This window comes from Denticeps clupeoides, chromosome 1, assembly GCF_900700375.1.
Source record: "Denticeps clupeoides chromosome 1, fDenClu1.1, whole genome shotgun sequence".
NCBI classification, from domain to species: Eukaryota; Metazoa; Chordata; class Actinopteri; order Clupeiformes; family Denticipitidae; genus Denticeps; species Denticeps clupeoides.
In genome coordinates this window covers 7166695-7183662 of record NC_041707.1, presented here as the reverse complement: position 1 = coordinate 7183662, position 16968 = coordinate 7166695, and the positions used below count along the sequence as shown (strand labels likewise).

The window sequence follows — 16968 nt, the reverse complement described above, 5'->3', positions numbered from 1 at the left end:
TGTTTTGCATGAATACACCAATTTTCATGCATACACCAGTTTTGTATATCCTCTTCCGTAATTACACTGAACAGCATGTTTTTTTGTGTTTGCCTTCCTTGTAGGAATTGCCATTTTGCACTGATCATTAATAAAATGGCACAAACCAGCCACAAGTAGGATCTGTCACGTGTCTGTGTCATGTCTGTCACGTGTAGGATCTGTCACGTGTCTGTTATGATAATTATATAAACTTCATTTATTCCCCATTTATTCTCACATTTTGTTGAAAATAAAACAAAAATTGTATTACATGAGAGTTTTCTGCTACAGTTGGGGCAATGTGTGAGAGAAAAGTGTCATCATAGAATTGCAGCAGGACGGCGGGCATGGCTTGACATGGCTTGGAGCTGCTGTCTGACATCCTGGGATGTTCACTCGTGTGGTGGTTGCAACCACAATGCTCCTCAGGAAGAACAGCCTCAGCTGTGCTTCATTGAGGATGCTGGCAGGGTTCAGGTGGTCTGTGTGCCCAGGAACCAGAAGCTTCTGACAGGCTAGACAGGTGAGCCATTGATGCAGAGGCATTTAGGATAGCCACAGAAGTCGTCAATGATCCACTTCATCATTCCCATAGAGTCAGGTCTTCTACCTCCCTTTTGTATGTGGTTTTGTAATCACTGTAATGATAAATGATAAGCTAATCCTGACTGTCATCCTCCAAATAGCCTCACTAATCCATTCATCCATACTGTAATGTCATTCTGGCCATCAAAGCAGCTTGGTCTCCTCTCAGCCTCTGGATGGCAGGTTTGTTTTTTTTTTTATGTACAATCATTAGGTAGAAGAAACTTTGTCATGACTTTGTGGGTGACAGTGGCTCAAAAGAAGTACACCAGGTCATCCAGTTGTGACATGATTTTATACTTTTCTCATACATTTTGGGCAGGGGTGCTTTGACTTTATGTATCACTAAAAATGTCTAAAGCATTTTCATGTGACAATGGAAAAATGATTTCCTGGTGTACCAGTCAAACTTCGTCATCATGTCAATTTCAGAACCAGTCTTGAGTTTTTGGTGTCAGCTTCCTGCTTCTCATTTTTTTCCATGGAGGTTGCAACCTGAAATTCAACATGGACAAATTTCTATTTTGAACACTGATTGCAGAATAAACACGTAGGCAGCATGCTCTTCACCTGAAGTATTCAGGGTGTGGTTCAGCAGAGAGAGGTGACAGGTAGGCAGAGGGAAAATGGTTTTATCTCTTCATTGGCATGTTCCTAGTAAAGGGTAAAAAAAAATAATAATAAAGCTTTAAATAAAGCTTTAAAATGTAAGTCTTAGTTTAGGGATGTGCACATTAAAATGGTTTATTTTTTTCTTCCTGCTTGTCTACACTGAACCTCCTCTTTTTTTTTAACCTTCCTTGAATACATTTTGCATTCATTTCAAAAAAGCTCTTAAATAATTATTGGTTTCATACTTTTCACAACAAAATAAATAACTAAATAACTTTATCCATGCATGGTAGAAGAATGATGAAGACCTTCTTTCTCATTCTTATCATTTGCATTTCAGTTGTTCTTTTCTGTAAGAACGTTCGTCCAGCCTCAGGTTTCCTCATGTGGAGGTTCTGACGTGAAGTTCAACCATTACATTTGTGAAATAATTTCATAACTGTATCCCACTGCATGAAATATCCTCCTGCTGCGAGCATTTGTGCAAAACAAACATGCGTGTTCTTTAGCTGAAGTATTTCGCGGGGTGTGGTTCAGCAGAGGGAGGTGACAGGAGGGCCAAAGGTATTTAAGGTTTTGGGAGATAAAGATGAGCAACAGAGGAAAATGGCTTTGCTCAGTGGCGCTGTGTATTTCCTCATCGGCGCGTTTCTGATGAGAGGTAAAGAAAATGCTTGTATTTATTTATTAGTTAAACTGCACTGTTGTTATGATGGCATGGTGATGTCTTAAAAATTCATTAAAAAATTTTACTCAAGTGACAATTTTTAAACAGTCGTTTCAGCATAGTTCATGTTAATGGCTTGTGTATTAATGGGAAGAAATAGTGTGGATCTTGTGTGTATTGTACTAAAGTGAAATGTGTTTCCTCAGGAGAAAAAGTCATTTGTCACATGACCATTCCGTAATAATGGAAGAACCAGTTCTAACAACGTTTTCTTATAGATGATCCGGAACCTATTGAACGTGTCCTCCGTAAAAAACACAGATTTAGCTGCGCTCCTTCCTCTGCTGGTTGATCCAGAATGGCAGTAGCTTGCAGAACAGGTTGTTCAGATACTGGCCTTGCGTCATGAGGAACTCCCATGGTCCTCGGGCATGAACAATGGCAATCGTTAAAGCCGTGATTAATTAAGACAGTTTTTTATTGTTTCGCTTTTGTTTCTTCCCCCTCAGGATTTCACTGCCAGCTATCTGTGTGTGGTAGAGCCCTTCTCAACACCAAGATAGTGGGGGGTCAGGATGCCTCGGCTGGGTCATGGCCATGGCAGGTCAGCCTGCAGACGAACGGCTTCCATTTCTGCGGTGGCTCTATCATCAATAAAGACTGGGTTCTAACAGCTGCTCACTGCTTTTCTACTATTCCCTCTGGTCTGACCGCTGTCATGGGCCGGAGAAATTTGGAAGGGAACGATCCAAATCAGGTGACCAAATCCATCGCAACCATCATCAGAAATCCAAACTACGACAGTAGCACCAATGACTTTGACGCCACGTTGCTGAAGCTCTCCTCATCTCTCACCTTCAATGATTACATCTCTCCTGTCTGCCTGGCTGCAGCCAACAGCACCTTCTACACAGGAACCCTCACTTGGGTCACTGGGTGGGGAACTATCAGCTCAGGAGTAAACCTCCCATCGCCAATGACGCTACAGGAAGTTCAGGTGCCTGTGGTCGGAAACAGACAATGTAACTGTTTGTATGGCGTTGGGAGCATCACCAGCAACATGATGTGCGCTGGCCTGATGGCGGGAGGAAAGGACTCGTGTCAGGGTGACTCTGGAGGTCCTATGGTGAGCAAACAGAATTCGTTGTGGATCCAGTCTGGCATTGTGAGCTTTGGCAATGGATGTGCACTGGCCAAATATCCCGGTGTGTACGCCAGAGTGTCCCAGTTCCAGAGCTGGATCAACTCCAAAATAACAGATAATCAGCCGGGCTTTGTCACATACACCTCCAGTGGGACCGACTCAGACCTGAGCGTCACCTGCAGCGGACTTCCTCCCGCTGCAACCACCATTCCTACAACAACCACACCACCTGTGGTATGTGGCAGTGCCCCCCTGAACACCGGTGTGAGTGATGGAACCTCACAGGCCACTGCCGGTTTGTGGCCATGGATGGTCAGTCTGCAGTGGAACAACACTCACGTGTGTGGTGGAACTCTCATTTCTCAGAACTTCGTCCTAAGTTCTGCCAGCTGCTTCACAAGTTTTCCCAATATTTCAGGCTGGACAGTCTACATTGGCCTCCTGAATCTGAACGGATCCAACCCCAACCAAGTGTCCGTAAGTGTCCTCAACATCACTGTCAGCAACCTAACAGGCAGCAATGTGGCAGTGCTCCAGCTGGCCAACACGGTCAATCTCACAAACTTCATCCAGCCCATTTGCGTGGACCAGGGCAGCAGCTATCCAGCAGGTACCAAGTGCTGGTTTGCTGGGTGGAATGCCGGGCAGGGCGGAAGTCAGCAGGCTTTACAGTCAGTCCAGACCACTCTGGTGGACTGTGGCAACGTATCCAGCTCCAGCAGCAGTATCTGTACCAGCACTGTCACATTACAACAGAGCTATTCTGGAGGCCCACTGATGTGTAAGAATGGTAATTCATGGTTTGAGATCGCAGTTATGAATGTTAGTAGCAGCATTAGCAGCAACAGCACTAGCAACAGCACAAGCAACAGTACCAAGGCCTCGAACGTCATGGTCTTTAGCCGAACATCCACCTTCAGCAGCTTCCTGGCCCAAACTGCTGGGTCCCTGCCACCTCAGGCAACCTCCAGTAGCTCTTCTACTAGTACCACCAGCAGCACATCCACAGGAGGAGCCAACACCTTCACCCCTGTCTCCTTCATATCTCTCTTTATTCTGTCAGTGCTTCCTGTCATCTTACAGGTGTGGTTACATTGATGTTTTAAGTTGACTAAAATTGCGATTTACACTACAAGATGACGAAATCAAAATGTATATCTTGGTTTATTGAAGTATATTTTCCATTGCCACCAGACTCGTGTTTGTACTGTGAAAAGTTGCTTAATACAGGAAAGACGAAAAGGGATTCCTGTTGTGAAAAATCCCATTCTGTCAGATGTTAATTAAAATGTGAAGAAATGAGATATTTAGCATTGGACTTCTCTAAATGTTACTGAAACACATGTTCATACTTCATGCTGTATAATTTAGCTAACTCACTGCCAGCATTTGAACTATGTTCAAAAAGGTTTAATGTTGAATTGTTCTTTCCAAAAAAAAAAATCCCACAATGCATTCATGCACATACACCAGGAACAGTTCTAATATATGAGTGCTGTTATTCTTAATGTGAAGGTTTCTGACCACTGATTCCTATTCTCCCTGTGTGTACTTTTCCTTTCTGTGTGTGCTCTGCCTTTATGCAATCAACACAGCTATCAACAATCTATCAGAAAATTGGGACTTTAAATGCAATCAATAATTTAATTAATAAATATATCAGTTGATATGACTTATAATTATAATTATAAAGTCTAATGTAATAACTGTATTGTCTAAACAAAGAATGATAAACAATAAATTATAAAAATTTAAAAGTTAAAAGATAATTGTACTCAGGTTCTAGGAATTTTTTAAGTATCACCACAAAACTTTCAGTACTACTTCACTTTTAAAAAAACGAAGAAGGAAAAATGTCCATGTTTTCGTTATGCATTTTAAATGCTTCTCTTTTAGATGCTAATAGTTGAATAAACAGTAGGCTGGATTTAATTTTCTCTAGATAACAATTTCACCTATCATTTCTCTTTTCTGGCTGCTGTTTGCACTAAAGTTTCCATTAATCAGCTGTTAATTAAGAAATGAACAGGGCGCTTATTGCCCCAGCCTAAATACTCTGTTGACTTTCAGATTGCCTTCTGTTGCTATCAGGCTGTTCCAATTTGCTGAAGACACAAATAAACACTCATCTGGAGGTTTTTAATATGAAAAAAAGGCTCGCTGTATTTTTTTTTCACAGGATTCATGATGAAAGCATACAGATCAGTGGCTATTTTACAGTAATAAACATTCCTCCACGGTCACATTGACACATTGTGGTTGGGGTGAGGATTTTTGTGATAACAAAAGTCGTGCATCGAGTGTAAATACACTGCGGTTGGTAATAGTGACTGGCAGATCTGGTTTGCACCCGGCATTGTGTTTTGCGAGGTTGTATCTCCTGCCAGAGAGCAATTTGTTACTGGGTGGGGGGGTGGACGACCACTTGTCCTAAAGCTGGGCTGTCTGAGGGCTCTTGGGAGTCTGCCATGGCGTCCATTAGGAGCCCCTACAGTGAACCAGTCCTTTCAGCATCAGTGTCTTGCAACAATAGCAATCTAAACAGTGTGTACAGCAGAACAGGCCTAAGCTATGTGCATTGTGTGCCATCCTGAGTATCTTCCTGCTTCCAAAGCTGCCTCTTGACATGCTGCAACTGTCATGAATTGATCTCAGAATATTCTAAAATCATGTTTTTTATATTTGGGAGAATGCGTTACATAAGCAAAACGTACATTCTTACTGTCATGTTATGAAAACATGGTCGTAATACACAGATGGCACATAAAAAGGAAGCAGTGTTACCAGCTGCCATGTACCATGCATGTGATGTGCAGCTGAATAAAGCCTTGAAGATGCCCTCAAACTTGATGCCAGTTGCACAGATTGGCTCGGCGCGCCCTTCAGTGCCTGTCCTCGGGCCTGCCCCCTGCCCTGTGAGCACAAACCCCTCATCTGTCTGCTCACCTGTCACTCAATCTGTTCTTGCCACCCAACCCCCATCCCCGGCGCCCAGATTTTACCATCCTGCCAGTGGGTAGGCCTCCCGTTGCATTTCAAAGTGTGGTGGCATGCCTTTGTAGCCTCATGTTTCTCATGTTTGAGAGACAAAACCATTTCAAGAGAAAATTACATCATAATTTTTTACAACAAAGTTATATTATATAATAATAGTCATTATCTATAAACTCCACTAACAGATTTGTACAAAAGCTCAAAATACACAATATTTGAAATAATGTATCATTCTTTTTAAGCTTCATTCTTTCTTTATCTGCTTACAGTACATAAAGCAGATTAAGTTAGATAAAGTTCATGGCTGCCCACTGCTAACTCAGGGTAATGGGTTAAATGCAGAGGACAAATTTCCCTATGTGCACTGTGTGCTGCTGTTTATCACAAGTGACAATCACTTCACTTTATCACTTTATTTATGGACCAAATCCATTTTTCCAACATGTATTGAGATCTGTTTTATTTAATTTGTCTGATTGGACTTAGCATGAATCGACAGGATGCCGTGAAGCACCTGCTCACATGTACTCAACCCAAATATCTCTTTTACATCCACACTGTGCCTGAAGTCATGAATGTACTGCAAAAGACAGCTCTTCAGTGTCACAGGTGGTAAAATAAACATACTTTGGTCACAGATGACGGTGTAGATAATAGCAGTGAACAACAACTAGAGAAATAAGAAAGCTTATGCATCTGCAGAGAATACATTTTGCCTATAAATCAAAGAAATTATAAGGATTTTCATGGCTGCTTGGCATAGTGATGTCATTCAGTATGAGGAACTTAGATCAGTATCCCCCATGCAGCGAACAATGAGAGGAAAGTCCAGCCCGCAGTGAAGCTGTAAATCACGAATTACAAGTCAGACCGCTTGTAAATCATGCCATTCAGAGTACATTGTTAAACATACAGTTGGGCAAAAAAGTATTTGGCAGCCATCGCTTGTGCAAAAAATATGAAAAAGGTCTGTAATTTTCATCATAAGTAAACTAGAAACAGAATTGTCTCTGGCAAACTTTAGACGGGCCTGGACATGTGCTGGCATAAGAAGGGGGACCTATTGAGCGATGCAGGATTTTTTATCCATGACGATGGAGTATGTTACTAATAGTAACCTTTGCTAATGTGGTCCCAGCTCTCTTCAGGTAATTGACCAGTTCGCCCCTGTGTAGTTCTGGGCTGTTTCCTCACTGTTCTCAAGATCATTTGTACCCCACAAGGTCAGATCTTGCATGGAGCCCTTTTAAATTCCACAAAAGTACTGTAAATGCACCCTCTTTCATTTCTCCTTTTCTTAGTTTTCAGTTGACAGAACAATATTTTCAGTTTTGTAAGTTTGCTGAAAGAAAAAAAAATCTGGTCATATGTGGTCAGATTTAGTGAGGCTGAGGGAAGCTTGGAATTCTTCCTTCATTGTGGGATCAAAAAATGTACTTACCTGGTGAGGTAGGCTGCCTTTTCGGATTCACTCTTCCCAGTTGTCATCTGAAATATTAACAATGTTCATTCAGTCAGTCAGATTAAACCATATACTATGATATAATGCTTGAAAGTAGAAATAAGTTTACAGCAATCGAAGTCCCTACCACCCTCTGATTTTAACCAATCTTGTGGGACAATCAGAAGAACACTTTGTTCTGATAATCTGATGGGAGTTTGTTCCTGTGTTAGATCTACAGAATGGGACCTAAACCAAAAAGTTAAAGTCATGAACCTAAAATTCCATGAAATTCAGCCTGGTAATGTGTTCATAAAAGATCAGAATCTATCTGGTAGATATGCGTGATACCACGTGCTTCTGAGTGTGCTAGCATGGAATCTTTTTCCCCGTCCGCCCCCGACTAAACACATTGTCTTCAGGGTGACTCATCGAATAGTTCAGGTCTGTTAAAGTGAGCTAAGCGGCTTTAACACGGTAAAACACAGGCAATGGAAATTCCACATGGGGACAGACCGGTGAAAACCATAATCAAGCAAACTTCAGATAAACTTCAAGCAAACTTCAGATAAACTTTTTACAATGGAGAACACAGCTGACATGAAATCATGTGTGGTTGTAGAAATTAGACAAGCTTTTCACACTTCACTGGGATTGACTTTCTATGGTGTGAACTCTAAACTGAATTTTGAATTTTGTTGAAGAAATTACTACCGTTCATTAATAAAATGTATTTAATGGATGTTGTTTTCTTAATGATGATATTTTTGTCATTGATTAAATGCGTTCCATGGACAAAATGACACTTTGCTGTAAACTAAAAACTGTTTTCTGTCCTTCATACACGTTTCTGTCCATAAAATGAAGAGTGCTGATGTCTGTTTGGTGCTCATAATGAATAGTTGCTTTTGAATTCTGTGAACAGAATTACATAATGACCGATACATGTATTTTATGTTGTTACACATATTTTATGTTAAAGACATAAAAGTGTAATATTTGGTTATGTTTGCAATATTTGCATGTGGCTTTCATTGTATACTTGCAACATTTGCAATACTGTGGTCTGTAGCTGTTCCAAAAAGCATTTCACTGCATATCATACCATGTTTGACTATGTATGTGACAAATAAAATTTGAATTTGAATAACTTTGTGGACCAAAGTGTGTCATGGGTTTGTCTTTCTGTGGACAAAAATCAAGTGACAGTTGATTCTGTCAATATACAATTCATTTTGTGATACAGAATGCATTTTGTGCACAGACATAAATGCTTGACACTAGTTTAATTTGGCGAGGGGGTGACAGCTTTTTCTGGTTTCCATCAGCAGGTAGTATACCGTTCCTCGGTGGGGTCATCAACTCAACCAGCCTTCCTCAGCCTCCTAATACAGTGAGAACGAGGGCCATTATCCTTATTGGAGGCCTGATCAGCAGCTGTGCCAGGATAAAAGCAAGCACAGCAGAGTTTACACAGGGGCATCCAGCAAACCAGAAGGTCCTCACACAGGCATGCGTAAGGCAATCAGTGAGCTCATCGGTGCGTTGTGCTTCTGCAGTTTTTAATGAAGACAGGCCCCGGCCTGTTTGGTTCGAACTGAGTGGCACAGACGTGCTGAAGAGTGTAAACGAACATGGTAAAAGCTTTGTCGGCTTGTAAATGAATTCCCTACTCTCTTCTGGAATTAATAATTCACGAAAGCTCATTAAATATACACCAGCTTGTAATATAACTCTAGTTAAGGAGGAGGGTGGTTATCACTGAATAGCAAACCTCTGTAGATGCCTACATGGGTTTACAATCCTTTAGGTTCCTGGTAATTGTGTTGGGGCTGGTGGTCTGCAGTCACCTTTCCTCTATGGGGGGGCATGGATATAAATGTACAAGGCAGGGGAAAGGGGTGAGGAAGCCATGACTACTGTGTGAGAAGAGAGCTTCCTGGACAGCCTGAGAATAGGGGGATGGGCTTTCCATCATACAGTACGGTGACAGGAAATGCGACGTTTGTGGGTGTTTGTGTGTTAAGATAATCTAGTCAGCATCCATCAACAGCACGAGCTGCTCACTAAAGGGTCCCGCTGTGAATCAATCGTCTAGCTCATGCAGATGGTCACGTAGTGTGTGATATGAACTCACAATGGACACATCCTGAGCACATACATGCTACAGGCACAGCAGGTAGCGCGCATGGAATGTGAATTCATGGGATAGGAACTGCACATCTTACAGCTTCTTAATGATTTTCTTGAGATCTGGAGACCTGTGTTGGAAGGCTCATGTTTGCAAGGGTCTTAAAACGTAACCAAATGTGCTGAACTTTTTTGCTATATAGCAGCACAATACAGAAGTGTTTTCACGAACAATTTGGGTTCTACACAAGTGAGAAGTACATGCTGAGCGACGAGAGCAGAAGCTGGCAGGTGATGGTAACAGGTGGTATGCTGAACAAAGAGAACGAATGAAAATGTTTATGTGTGTGGCATTAACTCCTTAAAATGCAGCCATGTCCTTGTCCCAGTCAATACCCACAGGTGACAGCTGTTGGGACAGATTATCATTATGCCACACCAGGTCATTTAACAAGGTTTCCAAGACTACATCCTTAAAACCATGTGGACCCTAAACTGGGACAGTGATTTAGTGAAAGCCCACATCTCCACCAAGGACACAGGGACTCTCCCAATATCCTGTTTTGAACCTTTTTTAAAGATTTATTTGTAATATCCGTGTTGCACACAATTCAGGAAGGCGATAGCGGAACACTTTTTTTTATTAAAGTATAGCAGGTGCTGATGTGTTTGATCAGCCCAATATGGACGAGAAGTAATTATGGGAGCAGGCGGGCACCGTCAGTTTAATAAAAGGGAAGGCCCAGCACCAGCTGTGAAGGTTCCACAGTCATTTGAGACACACATATTGTTCCAAAAGCAATGAGTGTGTTAATTGAGGTGAGTTTATTAGAACTGGGTTTAATGTACGTCATTGTTTTGGATATGGCCATGCCATTTATAGGAAATAGGAAAATTTAGACATTAGAATATGAATTTTAAGATGATTTTTAACAGCTCAAACAACATATGTGGTCTGATCTCAAAGTTTAACACAAGATTACACTTAGCTCACTAAAGACTTCTGCAGAGTGACTAATTACAAAGTGAAATATCAAAACCCCATTCAGTCGGGAATAGCAACGCAAGAACTTAAACATGTTCAACATGCAAGAAACAAATCATAAATATCAAAAATGTACAACAGAACAATGACTCTTACATCTAAAACACTACTGCCATCTGTTGGCCAAAAAAAAAAAAAACTGGCACATCTAACAAAAATAATGCCATGACCTAAATAAATTAGAAAAATGTCTCTGTAAATCACTGAAGGGGGTAAAATTTGCAAATGAAACCATCTTAAAGAGGGACAGGCTCACATCAACTTTGGTGTAAATTACCCAGTTCTACATTTTTCAAAGTATACTAGGTGCTCAAATATATGGATACAATCTTAAGATATTTTATTATGCGGCTTGCAGTACTTTGAACCAAACATTGTGGTTTGTTCATTCCCCTTTTCTGAAGGAGAGGCTGAGAGGGGAAGCCAACTGGGGAATTTGATGGTGGAATCCTCTGCCCACAGAAGGCACCTTTTCTGGTAAAGCAAGGCCTCGGCCCATCCCGGGGAAGGGGGCTGGACCCCTGGGAATACAGTCCCCCACTGGAAACCTCCCCCGACCCATTGTGTTCATCAATATCTCCAGGCCAGAATCTGTTTGTGAAGATACCACACTTTCTGCAGATGTTGTCTTCCTGGGGCTCTTTGAGGGCACTGCAGAGAAGTCTGTGGGTATCACCGGTGTGCTGTTACCACAGGGGGTGGCGACGTCAGCGGCTGCTGGGGTCAAGGGAGGCTTGAAGCGCAAGAGCAAACCACCCTCGGTCTGAGGGTACACCTCCTGCGCCCAGGCCTGCCGATCCTTCCTCAGCTGCTGGATCTGCCGCAGTTCTCTGGGCAACTCCAGCTCGCTGTCCTGTAGGCGCGCACACAAACACAGACAGACAGGCAAGCATTTCACTGCAAAATAAAATACGCAGTCAATATGCCAGGAGAGGGGAAAACAAACCTTTACAAGCAACATTGATTTTGCATAGTGCCAGTTTTTAACAGAATGAAAATAAAAGTGAAAGTGAAGTGATTGTCATTGTGAAACACTGCAGCACAGCACACGGTTCTCACAACAAAATGTGGTCTCTGCATTTACCTTAGTGAGCAGTGGGCAGCCATGACAGGCGCCTGGGGAGCAGTGTGTGGGGACCTAAGTGGCATCTTAGCGGTTTGGGATTTGAACCCCATTACAAGCCCGCTTCCATTCCCGCTAGGCCACCACTGCCCCCCCAAAAAAAGATTTTAAGAATGTGCTGTTGTCAGAAGATCACTGGCAACAGCAACAGAACATTCATTCCTGCTGACACCTGATTCACGCTCAGAGAGTCAAAAACTATAGATCCCTGAAAGTATAGCCTCATAAGACTAGTTATATAAAATAATTACCTGCCCAATATCCTGTGTCTGCACTATCTCATTTCGATGGCTACACAAGCAGGAATCCACCAGACTGGTGTAGTCGGACATTAGAGCATCCAGCAACACCAGGCGGAGAGGCTGTAGATGCATCACAGAGAGGGCCATGACCTTCAGCAGGGATGTGGAGCAGGGGCGTATACACCAGACTTGAGAGTCCTCCTAACGTCCCAAAACATGGCAGACATACAGAGGGGAGGGGGGGGGGGAAACAAAAAAACAAAATGACCCTGCTGATGAAGATGGGGCCTATCTGCTACCTTGGCGAGCTGGGACTTGATGTCCAGCGAGGTGAGGTGAGAGGTGGGCATCTTCAAATGAAGGCTCACTACTTCCTGCAGGGTACTGACTCTGTCTGGCAGGAGTCCACCCGTCTCCATGTTGAAGTACATGAAGTCGGCAACCTAACAAAGAAGACATAAGGTCATTTAGACTGGTGCTTCTCAATTATTTTCTGTTATGCCCCCTGGCAAGACCCCCAGCATCTCCCCACTATTTGAGAAGCGCTGATCTAGACAAATATACATAATATTGATAAAGAAAATTAATATACTGGATGGATGACAGGATGACAGCATGGCCTACACTGGAGCTACTGGTCTAATGCCAAAACTGTCCCGTTTCATTCAAGCAGCATTTTACTGGGAAAAGCGTGCACCAGCCATTCAGTGTCCAAGGGAATCAACAGAAAGTACCTGTGTGTCGAACACATTTGTTAGCTTCACGCCAAACTGAGCCATCAAACCGCCAGAAATGATGCGACAGTTATGGGTCACCTAGATAACAGGGAACAGATATGGGCTGCCCTGAAATATTCCACCATTTTAATGAGACACTTCTGGCTAATCGAACACTTTTTTTTTTTTTTTTTTTTTTTTTAAATAATGACCTTCAAAATGCTGCTTGTCTCCAAAATTACTGATAGGCCATTCTTAAAGGCTCTGGCACCAAGTAAAAGGATGTCAAAAAGGTACACCTTGTTCTTTGTAGCAATCTGTCCAAAATGGAAAAAAGCAACAAAAATTGATATTGTACAAGACATCAGATATTACAGGGTTTTCAGAGGATGTGGTGCTTGACATACCTGCAGCCAACAGAGCCTCTCGTGCTGTAATGCCCCAAATCCATCAGCTCCGATTCCAATCACCTTCTGTTTACGAATATGCATGACCTGAGGGAGCAGAAGAAAACTCCCAACGATCAGTTTTTAATGGTTATTAAACGCTGTCCCACCCACATACAGTGCATGCATTCCAATTAGATATGTTCGCCTCAACCCCTACAAGACTTGACTCATATGACTAGATAGATTTGGGTTAAATGCAGAGAAAATGACAATTCGTCACATACTCACAGCAGGCATGAATTTCTCGTGAAACTCATCAATGACGATATAGTTGATGTACTGCTCAACATCTTCATGATCTGATGCATGGCAATACATGTTAACGTGTGCACAAGTAAACAGGCAGTCTCAATGAGCATAAAATCCACGGGGTACATCGAAATGCACCGTCCAAGTGAATTTTTAAAAATGACCATGAATAAAAGGAATCTGAGGGGGGAAAACCACACTCTGCAATTTATATTTATGGCATCTATCAGACACCCTTATCCAGAGTGACTTAAAATCAGTAGTTACAGGGACAGTCCCCCCCCTGGAGACACTCAGGGTTAAGTGTCTTGCTCAGAGACACAATGGCAGTAAGTGGGGCTTGAACCTGTGGCTTTGCAGTATTCTGGTTCATAGGCAAGAGTGCTACTCACTAGGTTACTACCACTAAGGTGTACAGTGTTGAACAGGGAAAGACACATTATCTCAACACTGCTAACAAAGTCGTGTACAGGCATGAGTACTGAATAAACACTGGCTGAGGAATTATGGGTAATGTCACTATTGTTGTTCCACCTCAGGGATCCGCTGCAACTCTTACAAGGCTGAACAATTACAGAAAGCACTATGTTCATGCATGCACACTTAACAACAGGGGCGAACCTGAAACACCCATGTTGAACAAACTCACCCAGGACGATACTCTTCCTGTAGGGCTGAAATTCAGCAACAGTCAACTGACCCTCGGGGCACAAATCATTTGTGACACTATTAGTGTCTCTGGGGCAAAAAAAAGCACAAGGAAACCCAACATAAAATCTACATACGATTTAACTTTCCTACCACTGCTCTCATACTATTAGACAACCTTATGTGTTTTTACCCAGTATCCTCATCTGTGGTACAGGGAAATTCAACTGAAACAGAAAAAAAATACAGATGAATAAAACTCAAATAAACTTAAGTGAGATTGTACATATATATATTTATGTGATTCTGTCCGTGATAGGTAAATGATGTGTCAGCAAACACAAACTTTCGGTATATAGTATATACAATGGATGTGAAAGTGAACTGATTGTAATACACTGCTGCACAGCACACAGTGACACAACGAAATGTGTCCTCTGCTTTTAACCATGAGCAGTGGGCACCCATGACAGGCACCCAGGGAGCAGTGTGTTGTATTCGATACCAAGAAAGATTCAGGTTGGAATCGGCAATATCAATCCGATACTGATGCTTCATGCAAAAACTCGCTGTGATTGGAAAGTCTAAAAAGTGTGTGTCCTGTGTTGGTGCTCGCCTGGGCCCGCCCCTTTCAGTGACGTCACTCATTCAAGTTGGAGCCACGTGTCAGGTGCAGTATTTCTACCAGCACGTTTACCTTCAGCTGGAACGTGGTACAGATATAAAAGAGCGAAAATATCGCTACCGTTGTGCTAGTATCGATCCAATACTGATACCAACTTGGTATCGATATTTATGGTCGATCCGCACATCCCTAGTACATCCTGTCCTTATGATTTGTTGCTTGTAAAATTGTTTCGGTGACTATTAAAAGTGCTTCGCGTGATGAAAATTTGTTTTATTAGATGTTCAGTTTTAATGAAATGTTAATTTGATTTGTAGTCAGGTGGCGCGTTTTAATTATCGCGAGAGAGATGCGAAAACGCATTCATTTTTAGGCCCGATTAGAGCTCTAGTACCAACAACCTGATCTAGGTGAGATCATCATGAAAAACGTGGGAGGGCTTCTAGATGTTTCCTGCACATGCTGAATTTCAATTATGCCTGCAAACCTCGACCTGCGATCCTTAACTCAGGAGACGCTTCTAGAACATACCATTCAAAATTTCTCGCCCAAAGAACAGCTTCGTGCCTGGAAACTGTCTTCCGCTGTTGGCGTCAACCACTGGAAGAAATACACGAATAACGTGAAACTATATTAGCAGCGTGTGGCGCGAACACACACAATAAGACAAAAAGTAGATTTGCCCGTGTGAACATACCACTCTCCAAAACCACTGCTTTATTAAGCGTGATGCGCTGGACGACGCCTACAAAGGCTGCCGACTTGAGCGTTAGTTTGACGCGTTTTCCCTTAAAGCCGTCTAAAAACTGGCAGTCCTCGAGCGACATCTTCGTTTAAGGCGAGGTCAGTTGCGTCCTCGTTTTATGGTTTGTTAGCTGGCGCGCCAAATACAAACAGGAAGTGGAATGTGGCGCTCCACAGTAAATAGTTTTCATTTTGACAAGCAATCTAAACATGTGGCTCAACCTGGCAATTCAAAATATAATTTTAACGAAATGTGTTGAGAAAAATACATATAATTTTGAAAAAATTACACTTTTCAAAATTCAGTTTACCGCCCCCTGTTGGCAGCGCCGCGTTAAATAAATTGTTGCCAGATATCAACATAATTAAACTCATTTTGATTCATGCGATATTTGGGTCGCTGACACAAAATCCTGGTCTGGATTAGTAGTTTCGGATCCCTTCACTGCTAATACATGTAAAAATTACTGTGTTGATCTGTGGATTAATTGCAATTTGCCTAGTTCGACTGAACTGAACTTGTTGTATATGAGTTACTGTGAATTACTTTTTGTCTGAAAGTCCTTAAAGTTAAAACATTTGTGGTTCTGAAATTATCAATAAAATTAGGGACTCTATCTCTTTCTGGATTTACATTTACGGCATTTTGCAGACGCCCTTATCCAGAGCAACGTCTGCTAAGTAAAGTAAAGTAAAGTTACCATCAATGAAGTAATCAGTTCTGGTTCACTATGACTCGCACCATGAATACAGCCATTTTATTTCACTCTGTTGTAGGAATATTTAGTCTAAATATTCTCTAAAGAGGAAGATCTTAAGATGCCGTTTGAAAAAACTCAGCGACTGTGCTGTTCTGACCTCGAGGGGAAATTCATTGCATTCATTGCAGAACCATGGAGACAAATGTCTTCCGCGTACCTTCAGCTGTGGAGGGACCAGGCGAGCTGTACTGGAGGGTCTGAGAGTGCGAGGTGTAAGGACAGGGCTCTGAGGTTGATTGGTGCTACCCCATGTTTGGCTTCGTAGGCCAGCATCAGTAAACCAGTCGTGCCATTCTGTATTAGAATGACCTTTACAACAACAGGACGTGTGAAAATGTGAATACACTTGAAATTAAATATAGTACCTGAATCTATATATGTTAGATACAGTGGTGACAATAACCACAGTTTTAACTATAATTCTGATTGTGGGCTGTTTACATATCACCCACAGGAAGTATTGCACATGAGAACATTCCAAGTGAGTTTGTAGGGATATTCTGCATTCACAAAGCATCACGCTTATACAGAAGTGACAACGACCTGTAATAAGCAACCTCTCTCACACAGACAGACAGACAGACAGACAGACAGATGCCAGTGCAAACCACATGAGGGCAGTAAGTTAAAATTCACAAAACTACTCATGACGCATATTTCGATTTTGGTGTTCAGCTCAGAGTGAACCCCACCACAGAAGTCAGAGAGGTGCCGGAGGTTGGGGGTACCTGCTGGGGTTTCCCATCACTCACACTGGGGCTAGGGAGTGTTC

General features: G+C 42.2%; 2 protein-coding genes across 2 annotated transcripts; one reads left to right on the top strand and one right to left on the bottom strand.

Moving 5' to 3' along the window:
- The first annotated feature begins 1807 nt into the window (after window positions 1-1807).
- Window positions 1808-4537, top strand: LOC114796708 (transmembrane protease serine 9). Its single transcript, XM_028991153.1, has 2 exons — window positions 1808-1879; window positions 2395-4537. The coding sequence occupies exons 1-2, from the start codon at window positions 1825-1827 to the stop codon at window positions 4125-4127; spliced, it is 1788 nt and encodes a 595-aa protein (XP_028846986.1). The 5' UTR covers window positions 1808-1824; the 3' UTR covers window positions 4128-4537.
- Window positions 4538-10833: 6296 nt separating this feature from the next.
- exd1 (exonuclease 3'-5' domain containing 1) lies at window positions 10834-15544 on the bottom strand. The gene is made up of 11 exons (XM_028992601.1): window positions 15389-15544; window positions 15223-15291; window positions 14260-14293; window positions 14068-14156; window positions 13398-13468; window positions 13128-13214; window positions 12933-13037; window positions 12739-12819; window positions 12304-12447; window positions 12014-12205; window positions 10834-11492 (listed from the first exon to the last, which is right to left on the bottom strand). Exons 1-11 carry the CDS (start codon window positions 15516-15518, stop codon window positions 11025-11027), a joined length of 1470 nt encoding a protein of 489 aa, XP_028848434.1. The 5' UTR covers window positions 15519-15544; the 3' UTR covers window positions 10834-11024.
- Between the last annotated feature and the right edge of the window lie 1424 nt (window positions 15545-16968).